The sequence below is a fragment of the Muntiacus reevesi genome, chromosome X, assembly GCF_963930625.1.
Source record: "Muntiacus reevesi chromosome X, mMunRee1.1, whole genome shotgun sequence".
NCBI lineage: Eukaryota > Metazoa > Chordata > Mammalia > Artiodactyla > Cervidae > Muntiacus > Muntiacus reevesi.
The window spans coordinates 4,929,730-4,955,816 of NC_089271.1; the positions used below are offsets into that span (position 1 = coordinate 4,929,730).

General features: G+C 45.9%; 1 protein-coding gene across 1 annotated transcript in view; it reads left to right on the forward strand.

Annotated features, from left to right (window-relative positions):
- Positions 1–26,087, forward strand: part of STS (steroid sulfatase) — a 156,008-nt gene that overhangs the window by 93,409 nt on the left and 36,512 nt on the right. Inside the window, exon 7 of the mRNA XM_065915792.1 lies at positions 21,054–21,191. Coding sequence (XP_065771864.1) covers positions 21,054–21,191 — 138 coding nt within the window. The remainder of the gene's footprint in view (positions 1–21,053; positions 21,192–26,087) is intronic.

Below are 26,087 nucleotides of genomic sequence, written 5' to 3' on the forward strand. Positions count from 1 at the left end.
CTGCCTCACCGTTTCAACAGGACACACTTTCTGGGGAAGCCTTTGGGCAGTTGCGACTCTGTTGCCAAGTCTGAATTTCAACCCCAAGTAATTCCCCAGCAGCAAAGCTTTGGAGGAGGAACACGTGGATAACATGTTGCTAGGATGGGTGAAACAGGATGACTCTATTATTTTTTTGATTTAATTTAATTATTACTGAAAGGTAGTTGATATACAATATCAGTTGCAAGTGTACCATGTAGTCATCAGTCACAGTTTTGAAAGGTTATACTCCATTTATAGTTATTATAAAATATTCCATACATTCCCCATGATGTAAGATACATCTTTATACCTTACTTTGCGCATGATAGTTTGTACTGAAAGAAGGCATCTTTTTTTTTTTTGAAAGTTACTGTGTTGATTCCTAGGGCTTCCCAGGTGGTGCTAGTGGTAAAGAACCTGCCTACCAATGCAGAAGGCATAAGAGACACGGATTCGATCCCTGGGTTGGGAAGATCCCCTGGAGAAGGGAATGGCAACCCACTCCAGTATTCTTGCCTATAGAATCCCATGGACGGAGGAGCCCGGCGGGCTACAGTCCATGGGGTTGCAAGAGTCGGACACGACTGAAGTGACTTAGCATGCACGCACACGTTGATTCCTAAAGAGGTCAGGCAGTTTTCTTTCATTAAAAAAAAAAAATTAAACAAAACAATCTATTATTTATCAAGTGGAGTCAGAACATTTCACAAGCCCCGTCCTCCTGTAGGAAGGAACTACAACGGCTGAATTTTTCACGAGTTCTCCCCTGCGTATCATACCTCTAAGATGACCTTACAAGACGTATTTTAAATATTCAGCAAGCACTTTTTCTTTCTGACTCTCGAGCCATCAACAACACGGTCGTTAAAACTCAACTCAAGCAACAAATTGGGCCTTATATTCTCACTGATACTCTCCTTTATTGAAAAATCCCCTTTTGGAATTTTCAAAAGACTTCTAAGTTCTCTGAGGGGAAGAGAGAGAGGTACGTGTTTATACCTGTCCTTTTGCATTAAACTTCTCTTCCTAAATTTGAAAGATACCAAGTAAAAGTGGTTATAAACTGTCGTTGTTGAAAGTCTGTTTTTAAAGTCTTGATCTGATGTGTAAGAGGTTTTAAAATAATTGTTGATATAACAGTGCTCATGCTAATTTAAGAAAGGACTTTTAAAAACAAAATACAGACAAAAAAGGTAAAAAAAAAAAAGTTTCTTTTCCTGTGTATCCTTAGTAACACACCCTAAGAAAGAAAAAGCCCGAGTTTGTAAAAATTTGCTTTTAATTCAGTAAGTTCCATGGGATTCTAAATACCCAAAGTGGAAAGTGAATTTTTTTATTTTTAAGAAAATGCACCAGTTGATTCCAGAGTATCAAATCTTGGATATATGCTCGGGATGGCAGCTTAGGTCTATGATAGATAGACTGTGACCTCTGTTGCAATCACCGTCATCTCTGGTTACCCAGGTAATCAGGAAACAGAGGCTGCAGAAAACATCCTCGCCGGCACTTTTGACAGGGTCTGGCATTACAGAAACCTCTGCCTAATGAGCAGGCTTTTTATTCAAGCAGGTCTAGACAGGAGAGAGATGAACCTGCTTTCCATTACAGACCACTGTTTACCTGAACTGCGAGATACATAATGAGGTTTCACAACTTCAAGAAAACATTTAGGAAGTGATGACAACCTTTGCCCTGTAACAAAATGACTAGTACAGACTCACTGATGTCCAATTTTCCTTCCACGGCTGTCAAATAGATCTGATAAAAAGGCAGGATTAAAAAAAGATCCCCTGTTCAGTTTCCAAACATAGAGATTAAGCTTTAGGACGTGTGCCAAAGAAACTTTAGAAAATGTGTTGTTGGGACATTTGGGAGAGCTTACTGCGAGATTTCGAAATGCAAGGCTTCTGGAAAACAATAAATGGGATCGTGTTACCGGAGGATACCTTTATTTATTTTAATTGTATTGAAGTGGAAGGAAATGGCAACCCACTCCCGTTTTCTTGCCTGGAGAATCCCATGGACAGAGGAGCCTAATGTGCTATATAATCAATGAGGTCGCAAGAGTTGGACACAACGTTGCCACTAAACCACCACATAGCTGATTTACAGTGTTGTGTTAATTTCTGCTATAAAGCAAAGCGACTTAGTTGAATATGCACACCCAGACACACACACACAGACATATATGTGCCTGCTCAGATAGACAAGGGCAGGGAAGCCTGGCGTGATGCAGTCCGTGGGGACAAAAAGAGTCGGACACGACTGAGCGACTGAACGACGATAATTTTTGATCACACTGCTTAGCATGTGGATCTTAGTTCTCCAACCAGACTTTGAACCCGTACCCCTGGCATTAGAAGCGCAGAGTCTTGACCACTGGGCCACCAGGAAAGCCCCTGACTCTATACTCTTCAGTTAGCGTGGAAGCATTTGGGAGCAAAGCCTCTTTACAGAGGACTGTGTCAGTCACTTTATTTGCTCCCAAGCAGTGGAAGAAAAGAGAGGTGAGGTCTTCAAGTAGCTAGCCTGTTTCCATAAACAAAGTCCTTTCTCCCTCCAAAATGGATCTTGTCCATCGGGTACCCCAGATATGAGTGATGCAGAAAATTCAAAACAAAACTCCGTTGTTTCTGGAGTTCTTCGAGTGCTTGCGGCAGTTAACACAAAATTCCATTCGTTAAGGTCACTGACATCAGACCCACCCGTCGACTCTAAGGGGGAGTTTGCCTGTTTCATCAGTTCCTTCGGGTTTAAAATGAACGCTCAGTGGCATTCACCTGCACACTCTTCTTGGAGTCGGCCGTGACAGACTGTGATGTGGGCAACACGTTCATGTTTCCAGTTCCCACAAAACCGTTAGAGGAGGAACACAGTTGTCATAATATATTTTTTCCCCAACTCGGAAGTGAGACAGTAGCCAGAAGAGAACGAAAATGGCAGCATTACGGCATTTTGAGCCTTTTTACGGTGATCATTTGAAGGCAGAATGGCCCGTCACCTACCTCTGTGGACACCCCGTCGCCCGCCTGCCAGATCTCATCGGTAACAACCACCTTATTTATGCATGTGTGCATCTGATTTCCGGCAAGCAAATAAGCCGTGCGCTCGCTCGGAAGAGAGAAAGCTACAAGACATGAGCGTCTGCCGATCTCGGAAGCTTCGAGCGCTGACTTTGAGAAAAGTCATCTTGCCTTTTGTCTCAACAACGTGGCCTTTGCGATTTTGTTTGGTGTTGCTTTCTGATTGAGCCAGGAGCGGGGTGGGGTGGGGGTGGTGGGTAGAGAGGAGGGTTCCAGAAAGGGCATTGCTGTCGCCTTTGGAACAGAGGGAGTGCCTCTGGGTCCTAATACAGTGCATGCTTCTGTTCTCTGATGCCTCACCCCACACGGGGATGCTTGTGTGCAAAAAAAAAAAAAAGAAGTTCTTGCACTCAGGAGCCAGGCTGGGTCAGGCATCGCTGATCAAGGAGGGAGCGGTCCCTTTGATTGGGTTGAAGGAAAGGGAACCTGTGAGCAGGACCGTATGCATGCAGTTGTGACCAGCAGAGGTGGTGTGCGTGGTGATGCCTCCAGAGCAGAATGCACACTCACCTGCGTGAGTGTGTGTGTGTGTGTGTGTGTGTGTGTGTGTGCGCGCGCCTGAGCATGCAACGCACAGAACTACAAATCATGTATTTGGGAGGGAAAGTCTCTTTACAGGGGACTGACTCTCTGAGACATTTTTGGAAAGTCTTTTTTTTTTTTTAACAGGGGATTGACTTTTTTTTTTTTTTTTTAGCTCCCAAGCAGTAGAAAAATGGGCCAAGCCGGGTCATCAAGGAACTTATTTCCATAAAGTCCTTCTCCATATATTTTTATTTGTCCTTTTCCTGATTTGTTTTTTTTATTGAAGTATGGTTAATTTATGGTATTGGGTTAATTTCTGCCGTACAACAAATTAATGCAGTTATACTTGCATATATATACATATGTGTGTGTGTGTGTGTGTGTGTGTGTGTGTGTGTATTTTTTCATGTCTTTTCCCATTATGGTTTGTCACAGGATACTGAATACAATTCCCTGTGTTGTGCACTAGGGCCTTCTTGTCTATCCGTCTTACATAAAATAGTTTGCCTCTGCTGATCCCAAACTCTCAGCCCGTTCCTCCCCCTGCCCCTCCTCCCCTTGGCACGCAGAAGTCTGTCCTCTATTTCAGTGAGTCTGTCTCTGTTTTCCTAGACAAGTTCGTTTGTGTCGTTTTCATAGATTTCACGTACAAGTGAAATCAAATGATACTGGTCTTTCTCTGTCGGACCTCACATATGAGTGATATCACATGATATTGGTCTTTCTCTGTCAGACCTCACGTATAAGTGATGTCGTATGATACTGGTCTTTCTCTGTCGGACCTCACATAAAGTGATATTGTATGATACTGGTCTTCCTCTGTCTGACTTAGTTCACTTAGTGTGAGAATCTCTAGGGCCATCCGTGTGGCTTGCAAATTGCATTATTTCAGTCTTTGTGTGTGTGTGTGTGTGTGTGTGTGGCTGAGTGCCATCCTGCTGTGTATATATGGACCACTTCTTCTTTCCTTTGTCCTCTCATCTGTCAATGAACATTTGGGTAGCCTCCATGTCCTAGATAGTGGTAAAGAACCTGCCTGCCAGTGTAAGAGACACAGGAGACGTGGGTTTGATCCTTGGCTTGGGAAGCTCTCCTGGAGGAGGGCTATGGCAGCCCACTCCAGTGTTCTTGCCTGGAGAATCCCATGGACAGAGGAGCCTGGCGGGGCTACGGTCCATAGCGTCACACAGAGTTGGACACGATTGAAGTGACTTAGCACGCATGTCCTAGCTATTATAAGTACTGCTTCTTGCCTAGAGAATTCCAGGGACAGAGGAGCCTGGCGGGCTACAGTCCCTGGGGTCGCAAAGAGTCTGAGCCACTAAAGAAACAAAAATGACCTCTGGGAAGTACATATCTTTTCAAATTGTGGTTTTCTCTGGATGTATCCCCCCAGGAGTGGGACTGCTGGGTCACACAGTAGCTGTATGTTAAGTTCTTTAAGGAACATCCATACTGTTCTCCGTAGTGACTGAACCAATTTACATTCCCACCAGCAGTGTAGGAGGATTCTCTGCTCCACACTCTCTCCAGCATTTGTTATTTGTGGAGTTCTTGATGGTGGCCCTTCTGAGCAGTGTGAGGTGATGCGTCGTGAAGAGTGGTGATCTGTGCCTCTCTGAAAATTAGTGATGCTGAGCATCTTCTCGTGTGCCTCTTGGCCATCTGTACCAATGGCATTCATTTTCAATGTTTGCTCCTGCAAATGAATCTTTTTATCTGCCAACCTGCAATGTTTCTCTATTAATCTATTCTTGATTTTATATGCCTGGGAGGTATGTACATCTGGAAAGCTTCATATAAATTAGGATATCAGAAAATCAAATGATAGGGGAGCAAAATGTATCTGCTTACATACATGTATATACATATATATGTGTGTGTATATATATATATAGTACATATCAGTTCAGTTCAGTTGCTCAGTCATGTCCAACTCTTTGCGACCCCATGGACTGCAGCACGCCAGGCCTCCCTGTCCATCACCAACTCCCGGAATTTACCCAAACCGATGTCCATTGAGTCGGTGATGCCGTCCAACCATCTCATCCCCTCAATCTTTCCCAGCCTCAGGGTCTTTTCCAGTGAGTCCAATTCTTCCCATCAGATAGCCAGAGTATTAGAGTTTCAGCTTCAGCATCAGTCCTTCCAGTGAACACTCAGGATTCATTTCCTTTAGGATGGACTGGTTGGATCTCCTTGCAGTCCAAGGGACTCTCAAGAGTCTTCTCCAACACCACAGTTTGAAAGCATCCATTCTTTGATGCTCAGCTTTCTTTATAGTCCAGTTCTCACATCCATACATGACCACTGAAAATATATATATATATGCTTCCCAGGTGGCACTGGTGATAAAAAAAAGTCGCCTGCCGATGCAGAGGGTGTAAGAGACATGGGTTCGATCTCTGGGTCAGGAAGATCCCTTGGAGAAGGGAATGGCAACTCACTCCAACAGTCCTGCCTGGAGAATCCCATAGACAGAGGAGCCTGGTGAGCTACAGTCGATAGAGTCACAAAGAGTCAGACACGACTGAGGCGACTTAGCATGCATGCAAGGAAGCACATATATATATTACATAATATATATATGTAAAACATAAATTTTATATACAAAATTTATGTATGTTTTCAAGGTATCTTCCCTTCCTGTGTGAGTTTCCAGTATTTGTGACAAAATAGTAATCTTCAGAAAGATTCAGTTTTTGCAGCCTCAGGTTAGACATGCAGACAGTACAGATTCAGGCAGTTAAGATGGGGAGAGAGCCCTGGGACAGGAACAGTTGAAGTCTGTTAATCTAGACTTTTGGCCATAAGGTTTAGTTAGAAATTCACTATGTAGAATATTGACTTTCATTCTCCAAATTAATTTATCCTATAAATCGTTAACCTCTGGGTTTCATAAACTCTGTAATCACGTTACCATTTTTTTTTTTTTTTTTTTTTGCAAAGCCCGAAGCTTAATTTTTATTTTCTTGAGCCCAGGTTGGATATTATTTTAAGTTGAATTTACATCTCAAATTAAAACGAGTATGTTTTAACACTCTTCCACAAAATCATTTCCCTAAGGAAGATAACACCATACATTATCGAGGAGTCAAGTTGCCCGATTGAGTCAAGCAGGATTAATAAAATTTCTGGCTCCAGAACCGCAACAGCTATCACAACAAGAATAGTAAATGTTGATTGACTCACAATAGCTAAAGTCTAAAATTGGTGTATGCTAGTCGCTTACCTACCGACTCCAGTGTTCTTGCCTGGAGAATCCCAGGGACGGCGGAGCCTGGTGGGCTGCCGTCTATGGGTCACACAGAGTCGGACACGACTGAAGCGACTTAGCAGTATCAGCAGTCGCTTATCCAACGTCTCACACGGATAGTGCCGTGGAGGCCTCACAGTGGTGTTCTAAGAGACATTTATCATCCTTACCGGTGAGGAAGTGACGTTTAGAGAGGTTCAGCGACTTGGGGCAGACTGCCCGGGGACCGCTAGCCTACACTGCTTCTCTGTAACCAGAAAAGGTTTCTAGTTTGTTGAATCAATTGAGAACGGAGACTTGCCTCCTCTCCAGCTGTGGCTTATCTCTAAGACTCTTTGGACCGATGGCCTCCAACAGTTTTCATCCACTCCTGTATCCTGGGCAGAGTTCATCCATCCCTGCATTCTTGACTTTTTCTCACACGCTCTAGAGATGTCTGTTTTCTTTGCAGTATCCCGGACATGGAGGCAGCCTAGATGTCCACGGACAAATGGATGGATAACGAGGTTGTGGTACATATATATACAGTGGCATATTACTCAGCCATGAAAAGGACAGAATTTGAGTCAGGTGTAGGGATGTGGATGGACCTAGACTCTGTGGTAGAGAGTGCAATCAGTCAGCCAGAGAAGAGCAAATGTCATATGTTAACTCACACACACACACATATATATGGAATTTAGAGAAATGATACTGCTGAGCCTATTTCCAGGGCAGGAACAGAGACAGAGCTGTAGAGAACAGCCTGTGTGGACGTAGCAGGGGGAAGGAGAGAGTGGGACGATTTGAGAGAGTGGCACTGACATATATATACACGGCCATGCGTAAAATAGAGCGCAGGTTGGAAGGTGCGCTGTAGCGCCGGGAGCTCAGCTCGGGGCTCTGGGATGACCTAGAGAGTTGGGATGGGGGGTGTGGGAGGAAGCATCACAAGGGAGGGGGTATATGTTTACATATGCCTCATTCACTTTGTTCTACAGCAGAAACTTGTACAATAACCTGTAAAGCAAATTATCCTCCAACTGAAAAAACAAAAAGAAAAAATTAAACAGATGCAGAAAATAGTTGGGTGTGCATGCTGGGTATCACAGGGGTGTTTTGTCTAACACTGCCTTCTCCCTCAGCCTCTTCCGATGAGCACATGAAATTTGCTCATCAAATATGTCTAGGCGTAGCAAGAAAAGATAAGCTAGGATCTGAGAGATGGAGTGAAAGCAATGTTTACATGGTATTCCCGCTGAAGACCAGTGTCTGTATTTGAAAGGTGAGATCAAAATTAGGGGTGAGGCGCAGATTTGAATACTTGTTGCTTTCGAGTCATGACACCCAATGTGCGCTTGCCAAAAAGTCAAAAGTAATAATTCCCATGCCTGTGGACTTCCCCTGGGGGGGTTTCAGTGGGTAAGATTTTTGCCTTCCAGTGCTCCCGGTGGGAGTTCAATCCCTGGTCAGGGAGCTAGGATCACACATGGCTCCAGGCCAAAAAACCAAACCGTAACACAGAAGCAACAGTGTAACAAATTCAGCAAAGACCTAAAAAACATCCTCCTATGTACATGTGTTAACACCTGCTTGAATGAGTTGAATTAATCAGATGAAATGAAATCACATATTTAAAAGAGTCAGCACAGTGCCTGGAATGCAACAAGTGCTGGATGAATGCTAGCTGCTATTATTATTTTCATTATTACTACTGCTATTATGATTGCTCTCCCTTTCACAGATTGGGTGGAGCTTGTTTGCTGAAAATTTACATATACTCACATTATGTTGAGTAGAAAAGTCATGGATGAGAAAAAAAAATGTCCGTGATGGAAAAGGAGGCAGGTATTTGGACCATCTTGTGGGTTTTTACATCACTGTCACTATTTCCTCTTCTATTTGAAATGTTCACTCTGGACCTCACATTTCCTGCAGAGCCCTTCTGCCCATGGCTTTGGTGTTCAGGATCTTAGGGACAGAATTGAATTGCTTCTGAGAGCTTGAGCTGTCCCCATGAATGCAGCGTGTCACCCCAGAGTTAGATGGACATTTCAGGAACTGCGGGCAGCAAGCTGGAGGTCACTTAGACATAAGAGAGGACCTTGGTGGGATGGTAGTCAATGTACCCACTTCTTTTTTTTAATACATATTTATTTATCTAACTGCACCAGGTCTTTTGTTGTGGCACGCAAACTCTTGAAGCATGCAGGGTCTTTTGTTAAGGCATGCAAACTATTGTAGCATGCAGGGTCTTTTGTTAAGGCATGCAAACTCTTGAAGCATGCAGGGTCTTTTGTTAAGGCATGCAAACTCTTGTAGCATGCAGGGTCTTTTGTTAAGGCATGCAAACTCTTGAAGCATGCATGGTCTTTTGTTAAGGCATGCAAACTCTTGTAGCATGCAGGGTCTTTTGTTAAGGCATGCAAACTCTTGAAGCATGCAGGGTCTTTTGTTAAGGCATGCAAACTCTTGTAGCATGCAGGGTCTTTTGTTAAGGCATGCAAACTCTTGAAGCATGCAGGGTCTTTTGTTAAGGCATGCAAACTCTTGTAGCTCGCAGGGCCTTTTGTTGTGGCATGCAAACTCTTGTAGCACGCAGGGTCTTTTGTTAAGGCATGCAAACTCTTTTGTAGCATGCAGGGTCTTTGGTTGTGGCATGCAGACTCTTAATTGTGGCATGTGCGATCTAGTTCCCTGACCAGGAATCGAACCCAGGCCCCCTGCAGTGGGAGTGCGGTATCTTTGCCACTGGACCACCAAGAAAGTCCCAGCATGTCCAGGTTTTAGTGAGTGGTGAGGAGGAGTTGAACCTGTGATTAATGTAAAGGTGTCTGCAAGCAGAAGCATCATTTTCCATTTTATATCCTCAGCTTTACAGATGGTCCAATCCAATGCCAAAGGAAAAAAAAATCTAGTCCTGAGATTTAAAAAATGGGTAGATCAATGTTATCTGACAACCTGGATGAAAGGAGGGTTTAGGGGAGAATGAATACATGTATCTATACATATATATTGTTGAGTCCCTTCTCTGTTCACCAGAAACTATGACAACATTGTTAACTGACTATGCCCCAAATGCTCCCATACTTTGGCCACCTGATGTGAAGAGCAGACTCACTGGAAAAGACCCTGATGCTGGGAAAGATTGAAGGCAGGAGGAGAAGGGGGCGACAGAGGATGAGATGGTTGGATGGCATCACCGACTCAATGGACATGAGTTTGAGCAAGCTTTGGGAGTTGGTGATGGACAGGGAGGCCTGGTGTGCTGCAGTCCATGGGGTTGGACTGCAAAGGGTTGGACATGACTTAACAACGTAACAACAATGCAAAATAAAGAAGTTTAATGTTTGAAAAAAAATGAGTAGGGATAGTGTGAAGGGCATCATAAAAAAAGAGCCTTCTGAAGAGCTTGGTTTCCTTGGTCGTTCACTGTCCATCGCCTCTGGACGTGCACTGCTCACAGCCCAGCTCAGGCGGGAAGTGTAAGGGTCCTCTCTCCCGTTGCTGGAGAAGTTCTGGCCGATCCCGTTCTAGAGCTCTGCGCCGGCTTGGACCGTAGAAAGCGGCCCGTGGACCAGTGGGCGGTGTCAGTCTCCATCACAAAGCCGGGATAGCCTCCCCTGGCAAGTTCAACCGGTGGCCGTTTGCTCAGAGCAAGCGAGATGCAGGCTTTCTTCTCTGCAACCCGGTGAAGACCAGCAGATACAGAGGCATAGCTACATCAGGCGTGGGGAGACCTGAGTGCCCTCCGAGAGCTGCCGTTTGAAACGACTGCCGGCTTGTCTGAGCGCCCGCTGCCCAGGTCAGCCAGTTCTCTGTGATGCTTATCCTCCCGGGGAGGCGACGGCCGCAGACACTGACCGCAGAGCCTTCCTCCGACCCACGGGCACGTTGACTTCGGTTTCCCCCCAGACTCACACGTGCGATGCCGCTGAACACACACGGTGACGCTGCTGCTGTGTACGTGAGCACAAACACGGGTGCTCGCTGAGAATGAGGACTGATAGGAGTCATTCAAATCATTTCCAGCGAGTGCAGCACCCTGGGGAGGTGGCGGGGGGTAGAAACACAGAATGGGATGAGGGCAGAGGTGGGCTTAAGAGAGGAAATCGCCATGTAATCATAGCAACCAGGGGCAACACAGGATAAGGATGAATTTCCTGGAGACAGTGTGGACTCAGACAGTAGGGGACCCGAGAAAACGAAGGATTGGCTTTGTAGGGTCAGTGACAGCATGATTTGTCTCTCTAGGCAACTGATTCAGGGGGGCATCAGACCATAGGGTGTAGCTTGCTCCCTGAAACAACATTTAGTGTTTCCGCAAGCCCTGCAGAGAGTTGTAGCCATCACCAGCTGCTGCAATTATTAGTAGTTGCTGTCTTATTTATCTTCAGATCCTATCCTCTTTGGGAACATTTGCATTCTATCATTGATCTGTTGATCACAGGAATGACTTACCGAAATAGTTTTAGGGGAACTTTTTAGCATTTCCTGTGTTCCCTGAATTACCCTGAGTAGGTGGAAATTCTTGATTATTCGTGGTGGGCGTCTGCTTCAGGAGATAATCCCTTTCCTTAAAGAACCCGGAGTTTCCAGAAGGGTGCATGGTGACGTCACGGCATTTTTGTTTCCATATTTTGCCTGAATCGACCCACATTATAGGAAACGAGAGAAAAGCCAGACTTGCTGAATTAGCAAGCCTTGTTGTTAAAAAAAAATTTTTTTTAATTGAAGTATTGTCGGTTTACAACATCTCGGGTATCTAGCAAAGTGATTCTGTTTTATAGAGACACACACAACTTCTTCAGATTTCTTTTCTGTTACAGATGGTTACAAGATACTGAATATAGTTCCCTGTGCTATATAGTAGGTTCTTGCGGTTTATCTGCTTCATGTAAAGTACTGTGTGTCTTTTAATTTCAAATTCATAATTTATCCCTTCTCCCGACCGTTTGGTAGCTACAAGTGGGTTTTCTGTGTCTGTGAGTCTGTTTCTGTTTTACGGATGAACTCATTTGTATCATTTTTTGCATTCCACATAAAGCGATATCATGTGACGTCGATCTTTCTTTAACTTCACTCAGTATCGCAAGCTTGAGGTCCATTCATGTTGCTGCAGGTGGCATTGTTTTGTTCTTTTTTATGGCTGAGTAATAGTCCATTCTCTATGTGTTCCTCCTCTTCTTTATCCATTCCTGTCTCCCTGGATGTGTAGGTTGCTTCCAAGTCTTGGTTATTATAAGTATTGCTGCTGTGAGCATTGGGGTGCATGTATGTTGTTTGAATTATGGTTTTCTCTGGATATATGCCCAGGCGTGTGATTGCAGAATCACAAGGGAACTCTGTTTTTAGTTTTTAAAGGAACCTCCATGCTGTTCTGCACCAACTTACAGCAGTGTTGGAGGGTTCCCATTTCTCCACAACCCCTCTAACATTTGTAGACTTTTTAATGATGGCCATTGTGGCCTGTGGGAGGTTGTACTTTTCTTTTGATGTAAGGCAAGCTGATGGCTTGACTCTGACTTCTAACTCCCCTGTAAGAAGAGCTAAGCTGCGTTGAGTACTCATAGGCCTGTGTTAAGAGTTTGTGATGCAGTTCTCTGTCATCGCTCATGGCAACCCTCTACCATTATATGTTATGACCTCCAACTTAGAGGAGCTTCCCCGGTAGCGCTAGCGGTAAAGAATGCACCTGCCAATGCAGGAAAACCTGGGTTCGATCCCCAGGTCGGGAAGATCCCCTGGAGGAGGGCGTGGCAACCCACTCCAGTATTCTTGCCTGGAGAATCCCATGCAGAGAGGAGTCTGGAGGGTTGCAGCCCATAAGGTCACAGAGAGTTGCACGTGACTTAGCACGCTCTCAGCACCCACTCAGAGGTCCAGAACCGCACTGAGCAAACCAGGGAGCCAGGACCTGGGACCTGGAAGCCAGACCCTGAATAGTTAATTCTCCGTGATGGCAACTCCATCTCAGGCAAGACCTAGGATTCTTCCCCAGGACTGGAACACCGTCTATCTCACTTTACTCATCACAGCGGGACGTGACATGACTCTTGCTTGTGGCGTGAATCAGTGGAAGGAACAAACTCTCCAGAACCGAGGCTTCTTTCAACCTGTGTTCACACTTGTGGGAGGAGGGACCGTCATTTTCCCACCTTCCAGATTTCTGCTTTAAAATGACTGAACCCTCGTCAGCAAGCCCTCATTTTTCCCCCCCTGATGCACTCAATCTTGCTGTCTCCGGTTAGATAACAAAGTGCTTTTGAAAATGGCTTGTTTTCTGTATTTGTTTCATTTTCAGGAAGAATGTGGGGAAGCTTTGGGAATAAAACATTTCATTTATACGCTCTCCTGCAGCCCTCCACCGGTAATTCAGAACTATCATCCCATATAAATTGGTATCATTATACCTTGAGAACCTCTGAAAGATAATATTTGCGGACCTCTGACTTGCAGCGTGTGGGTCTGAAAGCAAGAATAATACAGCGGTGTTTGTTCCCACAGGAGATTTCACTGAAGAATTTTTTCAGAGGAGAAATATGTTAGACCTTTATAGGATCAGTGTCAAGAAACATCTAACGGCTAATGGGCTTTTCGAATGAGATTCTGGCATTTAAGACCTAAATAGTATGAGATTTGAGGGTGCCTCTCTCAGGGGGAAAAAGAACTGAAAGAGAATCAGAAACGTGATGCTTCTTCAGGTATCCACGTGTGGGAGCATCAGCTAGACTTTCTGGAATTCTTAACCCCAGCCCAGTGGCATACGGTCCTTTCCATGAAAATGATCAAGTTGTCACTCTAGGCGATGGATCGAAAGAGTGGATAGGGGCAACGGAAATCATGGTCCTTTGAACTATTGGAATTTGGAGGAGATATCTAGGAAGCAGTGTGAAGATGAGGGAAGATGTGAGATATATTTTAGTAGAGGGATTGTGTGTGGTGAGTGTGGCTGCTGGATAGTCTGGGTTTGAAAACAGCCTGCGGGGAAAACTGTCACGGGGGGATGTAGCTGCCTTGAGGAAAGGCAGCGGTCAACCAGTGACCTCTGGGATCAAACATCCGCCATCCCCGACCCTCTGCACGCTCTGGTTTTTATCCCTTTTTCAGGAGGCTTTTTGGCAACACGGGTTGAATGCGGGATGACGATGTGTGGGAGCCAACAGGGCATTTGAAAGGCATCTTTTAAAAATTAGCAGAGGATTTTTAAAAAACGTTTTTTTATTGTACTAATGCTTCTTTTTACATTTTTTTTTTTTAACCAAGTCGGGCAGCTTGCAAGATCTCAGTTCCCCGAGTGTTACTCGCTCAGTCCTGTCCGACTCTTTGTGACCCTACGGGCTGTCGTCTGCTGCTCTGTCCTTGAAATCCTCCAGGCAAGAATGCTGGAGTGGGTTGCCATTTCCTTCTCCAGGAAGGGATCAGACCTGGTCCCTCAGCAGTGAAAACATAGAGTCCTGACCCCCGGACTGCCAAGAAATTCGCAGTCGACTACTGCTCTTTGTATAGCAGTTTTAGGTTTACAGAAAAACGGAGCAGAAAGTACAGAGAGCTTTCCTCTATTCATTTCTTCTGCACACAATTTTCTGTATTGTCTCTTTTTTTTAAGTTTTATGTTTTTTTTTTTTAATATGGACCATTTCTAAAGTCCTTATTGAATTTGTTACGCTATTGTTTCTGCCTTTTTCATTTTTTTACAATTTTAATTGGAGGCTAATTACTTTACAGTATTGTAGTGGTTTTTGGCATACACTGACATGAATCAGCCATGGGTGTACATGTGTCCCCATCCTGAACCCCCCTCCCACCTCCTTCCCCATCCTATCCCTCAGGGTCATCCCAGGGCACCAGCCCTGAGCACTTGTCTCATACATTGATCCTGGACTGGCGGTCTGTTTCACATATGATAATATACCTGTTTCAACGCTCTTCTCTCAGATCATCCCACCCTCGCCTTCTCCCACTGAGTCCAAAAGTCTGTTCTTTACATCTGTGTCTCTTTTGCTGTCTCGAACATAGGATCATCGTTACCGTCTTTCTAAATTCCATATATATGCTGTATATACTAACATATATGTATATATGTTAGTATACTGTATTGGTGTTTTTCTTTCTGACTTACTTCTCTCTGTGTAATAGGCTCCAGTTTCATTCACCTCATTACAACTGATTCAAATGCATCCTTCCACAAAGACATGTGGAATCTCAGCTCCCCGAGCAGGGATTGAACCCACACCCCCTCGGCATTGGAAGGCAAAAGTTCAACCACTAGGCCACCTTAGCACAGGACGTGTGTTGCTTTCGATGAGCCAATATTGATCCATTCACTTCAGTTCAGTCGCTCAGTTGTGTCCGACTCTTTGCAACCCCATTAATACCATTTAAAATTGATAGTTGACGTTACAGTGCACTATCAGAATTGTACCTTTTATTTTTGTTGTTTTTCAGTCGCTCAGTCATGCCTGACTCTTTGCGACCTCATGGACCGCAGCACGCCAGGCTTCCTTGTCCTTCACTGTCTCCTGGCGCTTGCTCAAACTCACATCCCTTGAGTCTGTGACGCCGTCCAACCATCTCATCCTCTGTCGTCCCCTTCTCCTCCTGCCCTCAGCCTTTCCCGGCATCAGGGTCTTTTCCAATGTACTGTCTGTGGATTGGGGCAAATGTATAGTTATTGCAGTATCATACACAATTCTTGCCCTGCTGGTTCATCTCCCCCCATCCTCAGCCCGTGACGAGCATCGATGTTTTTACAGTTTGCATGGTTTTGCGTCTTCCAACGTGTCACAGAGAGTTGAATCATGCAGTATGGAGCCTTATCAGATCGATTCTTTCACGTGTGAGTGTATGTATTGTTTAGTGGCTCAGTCGTGTCTGACTCTTTGCATCCCCATGGACTGCAGCCCACCTGGCTCCTCCATGCCTGGGATTCTCCAGGCAAGAACACTGGAGTGGTTGGCCATTTCCTTCTCCAGGGGATCTTTGCCACCCAGGGATTGAACCGGGGTCTCCTGTGATAGTCACATGCATTTAAGGTTCTTCCATGGGTTTTCATGGCTTGATAACTTCTTTCCTTGTTTCGGTGATTAATATCACATGGAGTGGCTAGACCACAGTTAATTTATCCATCCACCTACCAAGGTGCTGAAATCACCAAGTAATCACCAAGGTGATTACTTCCAAGGTTTTGTCAACTATAAATAAACAAGCTCTAAATATTTTTGTTGTTTTCATGGAAGTTGTCACGGAAGCCACGTTTTTCAAAAAGATATTTCTTCATAGTATTTTTCTTTCTACTAATGTACTTCTGTATATGTATCTTCAAGAATACTTTCGTTTGAAACAGAGGTACATGGTTGTATGCCCTTTTACAAACACCAGTTACAGCACAAGGAAGTGAAACTCTGATCTGTGTCGTTATTAATACTTACAAATTTTTATATGCACCCAAAGGGGCATTCGTCTTTTGTTGTTTGTTTGTTTGTAAATTTTTTTTAAACATTCTCTCTGCAGTTCTTTCCTTTGTCGCTGCACGGGCTTCTCTCTAGTTGCAGGGAGAGGGGGCTGCTCTCGAGCTGTGGGGTGTGGGCTTCTCATTGCCGTGGCTTCTCTAGTTTCGGAGCACGGTCTGTAGCTTGCATGGGCTGCAAGAGTTGCAGCTCCAGGGCTTTAGGGCGCAGGCTCAGAATTGTGGTACACGGTCTTTGTTGCCCCTCGGCATGCGGGATCTTCTTGGATCAGGGATCAAACCCAAGTTTGATCCCAGGCCAGGGATCCAAGGCATTGACCAGCAGATTCTTTCCCAACGAGCCACCAGGAAAGGCCCCCAAAGGGGCCCTCTTCGAGGCTTCAGAGTGTACGCTGCTGCTGCTGCTAAGTCGCATCAGTCGTGTCAGACTCTGTGACCCCATAGATGGCAGCCCACCAGGCTCCCCCATCCCTGGGATTCTCCAGGCAAGAACACCGCAGTGGGTTGCCATTTCCTTCTCCATCAGAGTGTACGTGGGGGTTATATCTCTGCCTTGTTGGTCCTTCTTGTGTGGACTCATTAAACTAATTAGCATTCACAAAGTGATGAGCCTTACGTTAGTGTCAGAGTCCAGTTACCCCAATCCCCGGGGGCACAGGTGGTTTGCAGAGCTGAACCGAAGCACAGCCCAGTAAATGTCTGCCTGGCAGTGACTGATCACGAGAGACAGCTCGCTGAAACACTCCTGTACGTCTTATCCCTTGATCCTGAGGACGGCATTCATCTCCGCGGCGCGACTTCCAGGAATGTTTATCGTACGGGATGAAGCATTGAGAGAGATTGAACGGCCTCTAGCCCGTGGCGTTGCAATCAGATAGCTAAAATATGTCTGGTGACAGATGGGTTGGATGTTGCTTTTGCTTTGGAAATCATGCCTGCCACCTCCGCGGAGGGTGGACTCCGTAGCTTTTTACCTCCTTTTTTTGGACGAAATCAGTGAGGGTGCAGCCCCAGGGTGGAGGGCCTTACTCCACGGTGGGGCGTGATCTGTCTGCTGGATAGGCTTACCCATATTCAGTTATTGTCTTTTTTTAGTACTTATTTATTATATGGCCGGTTACTTATATTCGGTTATTGTCTTTTTTAAAAAATATTTATTTATTTGACGGATTACCCATATTCAGTTATTGTCTTTTTTTTAATATTTATCTATTTGGCCGATTACCCGTATTTGGTTATTGTCTTTTTTAAATATTTATTTATTTGGCCGATTACCCATATTTGATTATTGTCTTTTTTTTTTTTTTAATATTTACTTACTTGGCTGAGTAGGATCTTAGTTGCCGCACGCGAGGTCACAGGGTTGGCTGATGTCCACTGTGGCCTGTGGGGATCTCCCGTTGTGACCTCTGAACTCTCAGTTGCGGCTGGTGGGCTCCCGTTCCCTCATCGGGGATGGAACCCGGGCCCCCTGCATCAGGAGCGTGGAGTGTCGGCCACTGGGTGGTGGTGATTTAGTCGCTCAGGCCTGTCCGACTCTTTTGCGACCCCACGGGCTGCAGCCCGCCAGGCTCCTCTGTCCGTGGGGATTCTCCAGGCAAGAATCCTGCAGCGGGTTGCCATTTCCTTCCTCCAGAAGACCTTCCCAACCCAGGGATCAAACCCGCGTCTCCTGCCTTGCAGGCAGATTCTTCACCACTGAGTCACTTAGCCCCTGGACCACTAGGGAAGCCTCCTCAATTGTTACTTCTGCTGCCAAGGATGCCTGGTGTTCTTGTAGAGTTCCCGTTGTGATTATCCTACACTGACGAACTGGACCTCACCCCAAAATGTGGGTCCCCCGTCGAGATGAGTGATGCTTGAGCCACACCAAGACGATATGGACAGGGTTGTAACTCCCATGTGATGAAACTTTCTGGACAGAGCAGGGTAGCTTCTAGGCCGGTGTGAAGATGGCTTGCGGAAGATGGGGAACAGGAGATGAATTAAGTCGTCATGGCGGATAGAAGCTGGCTCCTGGATGTGGGTTCCTGCATGTAGGTAGGAGCCGGTACAGTTTGAACCCCCCGTGGGCACTGAGGGAAGGAGCCCGTAGGCTTTCTTGTAAGCTTGTTGGGTGCAAATGGAAGAGGCAGAGATGAAGTCTAAATAATGTTTGTGCTTGCTGTTTAGTTCCTAAGTCGTGTCCGACTCTTTGCGACCCCGTGGACTGCAGTCCTCCAGGCTCCTCTGTCTGTGTGATTCTCCCAGGCCAGAACACTGGAGTGGGTTGCCATTTCCTTCTCCAGGGGATCTTCCTGACCTAAGGATCGAACCCGTGTCTCCTCCATCGGCAGGCAGATTCTTTATGGCTTAGCCACCTGAGGAGGATTTAAAGCTCTTAGCAGACCTCAGAAAACCAACTCAGACCCTTTAATCCCTCACAGTATAACTACCTGGATGCATTGACCAAATGAAGCTAGCCTCATGGGACTATAAGGGATCTCGGTGGAAATGATAAGTTAGATACCTCTAGTCTGACCATCGTTTTCTTCTGATTTGAGAGCAGATGAGTGAGTTGAGTGAAAGTCGCTCAGTTGTGTCCGACTCTCTGCGACCCCATGGACTATACAGTGCATGGCATTCTCCAGGCCAGAATCCTGGAGTGGGTAGCCTTTCCCTTCTCCAGGGGCTCATCCCAACCCAGGGATCGAACCCAGGTCTCCCGCATTGCAGGCGGATTCTTTAACAAGTGACTTAAGAGGGAAGCCCAGACAAGAGCTTCCTAATCAGAGAGGCTGTATTTCAGCCCATTCTTCCATCTTCAGCTCGCTTCTGTTTTTTTTTTTTTTTCTTATGAAAAATTTGAGGTATAAAGAGAGAAAAGTGCAGTCCAGTGCCGTGTGTCCTGGGTCCACCTCTACCGGTTAATGAAGTCATGTCTGGTGTAGTTTCATCCCTGCTCTGTACTCACTTCCCGTCTTCCTGGATGAATGTGATGACCAGAGAAGCTGTAGCATGCCATCCCCGGGTCTGTTCATCTGCGAAGCTGTGCTGGCTTTGAGAGTCTGGGTTTTGGAATCAGACTTCTCTCTTTCTTTTTTGTCCGCCACTTCCTGGGTTTCCCTGGTGGCTCAGACAGGAGAGGATCTGCCTGTAATGCAGGAGACTCAGGTTTGATCCCCAGGTGGGGCAGATCCCCTGGAGAAGGGAAGGGCAACCCACTCCAGTACTCTTGCCTGGAGAATCCCGTGGACGGAGGAGCCTGGTGGGCTACAGTCCATGGGGTCGCAAAGAGTTGGACATGACTGAGTGACAATCATTGTCTATCACTTTCTGCCCCTTCCTAACTGTGGGAAGTATCTTGTTGGAGCCCTGTGACCCTCAGCTGTGACATGGACCCACTGCTCTTCACTCGTAGGGTTCAGTATGGTGTCAACCACAGAACGTGGAACCAAGTCCTTTGCAGACAAAGAGTGTTCAACAGACAGTGTCCATCATTCTCACTGTTGACCTTGGCATCATTATTATTTTGAAGGGTTGCCTTGTGCGGGTTGGACTTCCCAGACGGCTCACTGGTAAAGAATCTGCCTGCAGTGAAGGAGATATGGGTTCAATCCCTGGATGGGGAAGATGCCTTGGAGAAGGGAAGGGCAACCCACTCCATATTCTTGCCTGGAGAATTCCATGGACAGAGGAGCCTGGCGGGCTACAGTCCATGGGGTTGCAAAGAATTGAACACCACTTAGCGACTAAATAGCAACAACAATATGTTAGGGTTAGTCTAGAACATGAGGTTTGGGGAAGCAAGAGGAGGACAAGAAGAAGGAAAGTGTGAGGAAAATGGATTTCTCATGATGGGCAGTTTTAGACCTGGGTATCTATGGTAACTCTTAGAAAGGTTCTTCATTTAAAAGTATCTGTAGAGATGTTTCATCATTTAAGAGGACCACTGATGGTTTAGTTTTTTCCCAGTCGATGAGGAAAGCTAGTAGACTTCTTTTTCTTTAATTGGAGAATGATTGCTTTACAACGATGAGTTAGTTTATACTGTACAACATGTCAGCTGTCTGTGTACATACATCCCCTTCCTCTTGAACCTCCTCCCCACCCCCTCATCCGACTCCTCCGGGCAAATGGATTAAGAAGTCATGCTGCATATATATATATATAGTGGAATATTACTCAGCCATGAAAAAGGAACAAGATTGGGTCATTTGTAGTAATGTGGATGAACCTCGAGTCTCTTATACAGAGTAAAGTAATTTCCAAGGAGAAAAACAAAGATCGTATTTTAGCACATATTGATGGCATCTCGTAGACTTTTTCATGACCTCAAGACCAAGGCCAGCCGACGATTGCAATAGTCTTCCCTCTGTCTGCTAGCATCTTCCTCCAAAGGGCTTATGATCCGTGAGCCTGGTTCTTCTAGAATCCTTTATCGAATCTCCCTGGAGGATCGCCCCACGATGCCTAGAGGTTCAGATGATGCTTACAGATGATACTTAATTCCGTGACTCACCTGTCTCCTTGGCTCTGGCGAGTGTCCAGCCACTGTTGGTCCTTCTGGTTATGGCGCATCCCGTGTTAGAATCCGCATGGGCGGGAGCGCTCGGCATTTCAGACTCTCTCCTCCTCAGCTTCACCAATTCCCAGACGAGTGCACAAGGGCAAATGGCCTCTGTCTCTTTTGTAAAGATCGCGCCGTTTTAACCTGGAGTATTTTCCTCCCCTCCAGGGCAGATCTTGGATGTCCTCGACGAGTTGAAATTGGCTGATAACACCCTGGTCTACTTCTCCTCGGACCAAGGAGCTCATATAGAAGAGGTGACCATCAACGATGAAGTTCACGGAGGCAGTAACGGAATCTACAAAGGTAAGAAATGTGTTTGGGTGGGCAGTGCCCGTGGTATCATCTCTGGGCACCCCGGCTCAGCCCTCACTCACCTTCCTCTGGACCTTGGAGGACCTTAGTCCTGTTCTTTTTTTTTAATATGCATATTTATTTATGTATTTGGGCTTCCCCGGGTAGCTCAGTAGCAAAGAGTCCATCTGCCAAACCGGAGACACGGGAGATGCAGATTCAGTTCCTGGGTGGGGAAGATCCCCTGGAGGTGGAAATGGCAACCCACTCCAGTATTCTTGCTTGCAGAAATCTCACGGACAGAGGAGCGCGGTGGGCTACAGTCCATGGGGTCGCAAAGAGTCGGACACGACTGAGCGACCAACACTTTAACTTTTTCCCATGATCTCTTTCTTAGTTGTGGCATGGGGGATCTACGTCTCTGACCAGGAATCAAACCTGGGCCCCCTGCTTTGGGAGCACGCTTTCTTAGCCCCCCTGAACCACCAGCAAAGCCCTCCGGGAACTCTTTAGTAAAATGATCCAGCCAGCCCTCCTGTATTCACTCTTATTTTCAAGTGGGGAGAAGTTGGAAGCTTATATTCCTATGTTAGATGATGAGTTGCTTTTTTCTTGTTTCCATGAGGTTATGGGCTGTATGCAGAAAGTTGTTTTTGTTATTTCAATAGATGGTAGCCTCTCTTGAGATGCAGTCACAGAGTGAATTTCATGTGCTAGCCCCACCAATCCCCAGCATCCATTCATTCCCCCAAAGAGGGTCCTTTAGGTTCCAAAGCAGCTTAGCGGCTGTTGCTGAGCTGTGTACATAAATCACAGTAATAGAACTGGTGAGCAGGTGATACATTATTTAAGAAACTCACACACATGGTGGGACGGAGCCCCCGTTTGGGGACAGAGGACCCCCAGCTGGTGATTCTGAGAAAACTGGATGGAGCAGAGAAGGAGGAGGGTGTACTGGGATTTCGTGATGCCAGCTGAGTCTTCAGAAACACAAGTGGATGGTGAGGCTGGGTCAGAAAGAGAGGGTCCAAGGTCTGAGAGATGCCTGCGGGCTTGCAGCTTTCATACAGTCTGCAAGGCGTGCTCGCTGCCGCTCCCTGTCTTCTTTTTCACCTGGACGATTATTGCTTTACAACGCTGTGTCGGTGTATCAACACGAGCCAGCCACAGGCGTACAGACGTCCCCTCCCACGTGGACCTCCCTCCCACCCCATCCCACCCATCAAGGTGGACGCAGAGCACTGAAGTCCCCGAGTCACAGAGCAAGTTCCCATCTATTTTAAACACTGTAGTGTGTATGTTTCTATGCTGTTCTCACAAATCACCCCACCCTCTCCTTCCCCTACAGAGTCCACAAGCCTGTTCTCTGCTCCTGCCCTGCAAATAGGTTCATCAATGCCATCTTTCTAGATCCCATATACATGCGTTAATATATTAATCTTTTTCTTTTTGACTTACCTCACTGGGTCCCATAGGCTCTGGCTTCACCCACCTCGTTAGGACTGACTCAGATGCGTTCTTTTCTTATAGTTGAGTACACATTCCACAGTACCACGGTTTCTGTGTCCACTCATCTGTCGGTGGACATCTGGGCCGCTCCCATGTCCTAGCTATTGCCGCGAACACTCTTGTTCTTCAGCTGTGAGTCGTGTCCGACTCTTTGCGACCCCGTGGACCGCAGCACGCCGGGCTTCCCTGTCCTTCACTCTCTCCCCGGGTTTGCTCAAACTCATGTCCACTGAGCTGGTGATGCCGTGCAACCGTCTCATCCTCTGTCGCCCTCTTCTCCTCCTGCCCTCAGTTCTTCCCAGCATCAGGGTCTTCTTTTCCAATGAGTCAGCTCTTTGCCTCAGGTGGCCAAAGTCTTGACGCTTCGGCATCAGTTCTCCCGATGAATATTCAGGCGTGATTTCCTTTAGGATGGACTGGTTTGATCTCCTTGCCGTCCAAGGGACTCAAGACATTAGGGGTACATGCGTCTCTTTCAATTATGGTCTTCTCAGGGTATATGTCCAGGAGGGGCCCTGTTGGGTTGTATGGTGGTCCAATTCCTAGTTTTTTAAGGAATCTCCATACTCTTCTCCATAGTGGCTGTCATCAATTCACAGTTCCACCGACAGTGCAGGAGGGTCCCGTTTCGTCCACATCCTCTCCAGCGTTAGACGTATCGGATGTGTTAGAAATGCTTTTCTTGACTGCTAGAAATACCATCGATGTGTGACACTGTATTAACACGGCAGTCGCTACTCTATTGCAAAGCATTATCCCTTTGTCAAGTTTAGTTGAAATCAAGTTCACCTGAAACATGGTTACTATATCATGCTCTCAAAAAAAAACAAATAAATAAAGAAGTAAAAGATTTGACTTCCTTTTATCTATGGGAAATGGCAAAACAAAAGGTCAAGAACTTGTCTTTGATGACTTCTCAAGGTCAAGACAGCTTGTTTCCTAAAGCTGTGAAGTCACATGCATTCCCGTGATCTGTGCAAACACAGGGGAATCACGCCATTTAAACTCATTGATCAAAAGAGCACCCTTTTCTGAACAATACTGATTTCACGTCTTAATCAGAACTGCTCAGAAAGATCTGTACTGTTTAAGCTCAGCGATCCCCCTGTATTCCCCAGTCAGATCTGTCTCACTGATGAAGTCTGTGGTCCACCGGATAGAATGGCTGTGATCGAATCACTTTACAAGAGTTCAACAGCCAGTCCCTTTTAAGATCAGAGGAACACTAGATCCTGCTGTAGTCTGCATTTAAAAAATTAATACTATGGGTTTGAGGGGATAGTGTCACTACTAATCTTTCCTGTCATTCTCTTTTAAAACTGAAATATCGTTGGATTAGTGGAGGAGGGCATGGCAACCCACTCCAGTACTCTTGCCTGGGAAATCCCATGGACACAGGAGCCTGGCGGGCTATAGTCCACGGGGTCACAAAGCGTCAGCCACGCCAAAGCAACTGAGCACACACATAGTCGGTTTACAATCTTCTGTTAGTTTCAAATGTACAGCAACATGATTCAGTTATACACATGTGTATATCCGTTTTGTTTCAGATGGTTTTCCCTGTAGATTATTACTGAATATTTAGAGTAGAGTTCCCTGGCCTATATGGTAGATCCTTGTTGATTATCTATTTTATATATAGGAGTGTGTGCCTGTTAACCCCAAACTCCTAATTTATTCCTCCCCACCTTCCCTCTTTGGTAAACATAAGTTTCGTTTTTTGTTTGTTTTTTTTTTTAATATGTCTGTGAGTCCATTTCTGTTTCATAGATAAGTTCATTTGTGCCGTATTTTTAATTCCACATGTAAGTAATATCATACTTTGTCTGGCTTACTTCAGTTAATATGGTCATCTCTAGGTCGATCCAAGTTGGTGCAAGTGGCGTCATCTCATTCTTTTTTATGGCTGAGTAATATTCCATCGTATACATGTACCACATTTGGTTTATCCACTGACCTGTTGGTGCATATTTAGGTTGTTTACATGTCTTAGCTATTGTGAAGAGTGCTGCTATGAACATAGGGGTACATATATCTTTAGTTTTCTCTGGATGTATGCCCAGGAGTTGGCTTGCTGGATCCTAGGATGGCTCTATTTTTAGTTTTTTAAGGAACCTCCAAGGTGGGAGGGGAAGGGGTTTACAGAGGATGAGATGGTTGGATGGCATCACCCACTTGATGGACATGAGTCTGAGCAAGCTCTGGGAGCTGGTGATGGACAGGGAAGCCTGGCGTGCTGCAGTCCATGGGGTCGCAAAGAGTCAGACACGACTGAGCAACTGAACTGAACTGAACTGAATGCTGTTTTCCACAGTGGCTGCACCAACTTATATTTCCACCAACAGTGCAGAAGGGTTTGCTTTACACCCACCCTGCCCAACACATAATATTTGTAAACTCATTTTCACCATTCCCCTAATGTATTCTCCCTTAGCTGGGACCAGAATAACGTAAGATTCTCTTAGAGTTTAGAGTTTCCAGTCCCTTCCTCCTAGTTGAAAATTCCCCGAAGTTGTGGATTGAGAGCATCATATTCCTGGCTCTCGCTTTGGTTTCATTCCTCTCCAAAGTCAAGGTCACCCAGCAGGCGGCTCCCCTCGTCAACCCCACCTCCCTTCTACTCTGCCTAAAGGCAGGTAATAAATGCCAGTGGGGTGGATGGATTAACTCTGTCAATAGTGTCTGCAGAAACATGGGTTGGCAGGGGTAGGGGCTGAAAATCATGTTTTCCTGTGTGTGCCAGAGAGGAGGCTTTCCAGATTTCCGGAATGCTGGATGGAAGGTCCTGCCGTTGCTGAACGTTGAAGGGCACATTCCACAAGGAGCTGATGGACTCCTTGCTTCTGATTTCTTGGTCCAGACTGCTTCTGAGTAGCTTCTTAGGTAGAAGTCACCGAGTTTGGCATCTCTTTGCCTCATACAGTCACACAGCTTTCAGAGCAATGGATACTTTCATTGGGGAAATAAAAGCAAGAGCAAGAAGCTCTGGTAGTTTATTGGGAGGTGGTTACATTCAGGTTCATCATTCAGTCCATGGACTGTAGCCCTCCAGGCTCCTCTGTCTGTGGGGATTCTCCAGGCAAGAATGCTGGAGTGGGTTGCTATTTCCTCCTCCAGGGGATCTTCCCCACCCAGGGATTGAACCTGGGTTTTCTGCATTGTAGGCAGAGTCTTTACTGTCTGAGCCACCGGGGAAGCCCCATTCAGATTTTGGCAGATAGTTTCATCAGCTTCCTGAGAGTGGGCAGTGCTGGCCGGCCTCGCTACTGGCAGGACTTGAGTGCTAGGAGTTCCCTGGGATTTTCCTCTTTGAAAGAAGCTCATATGTTATCCCCGCTTAGCAGTTCACTCCTTCAGTTAAATTCCGCTGACAAGAGTGCATTTATTGAGTCCACACAG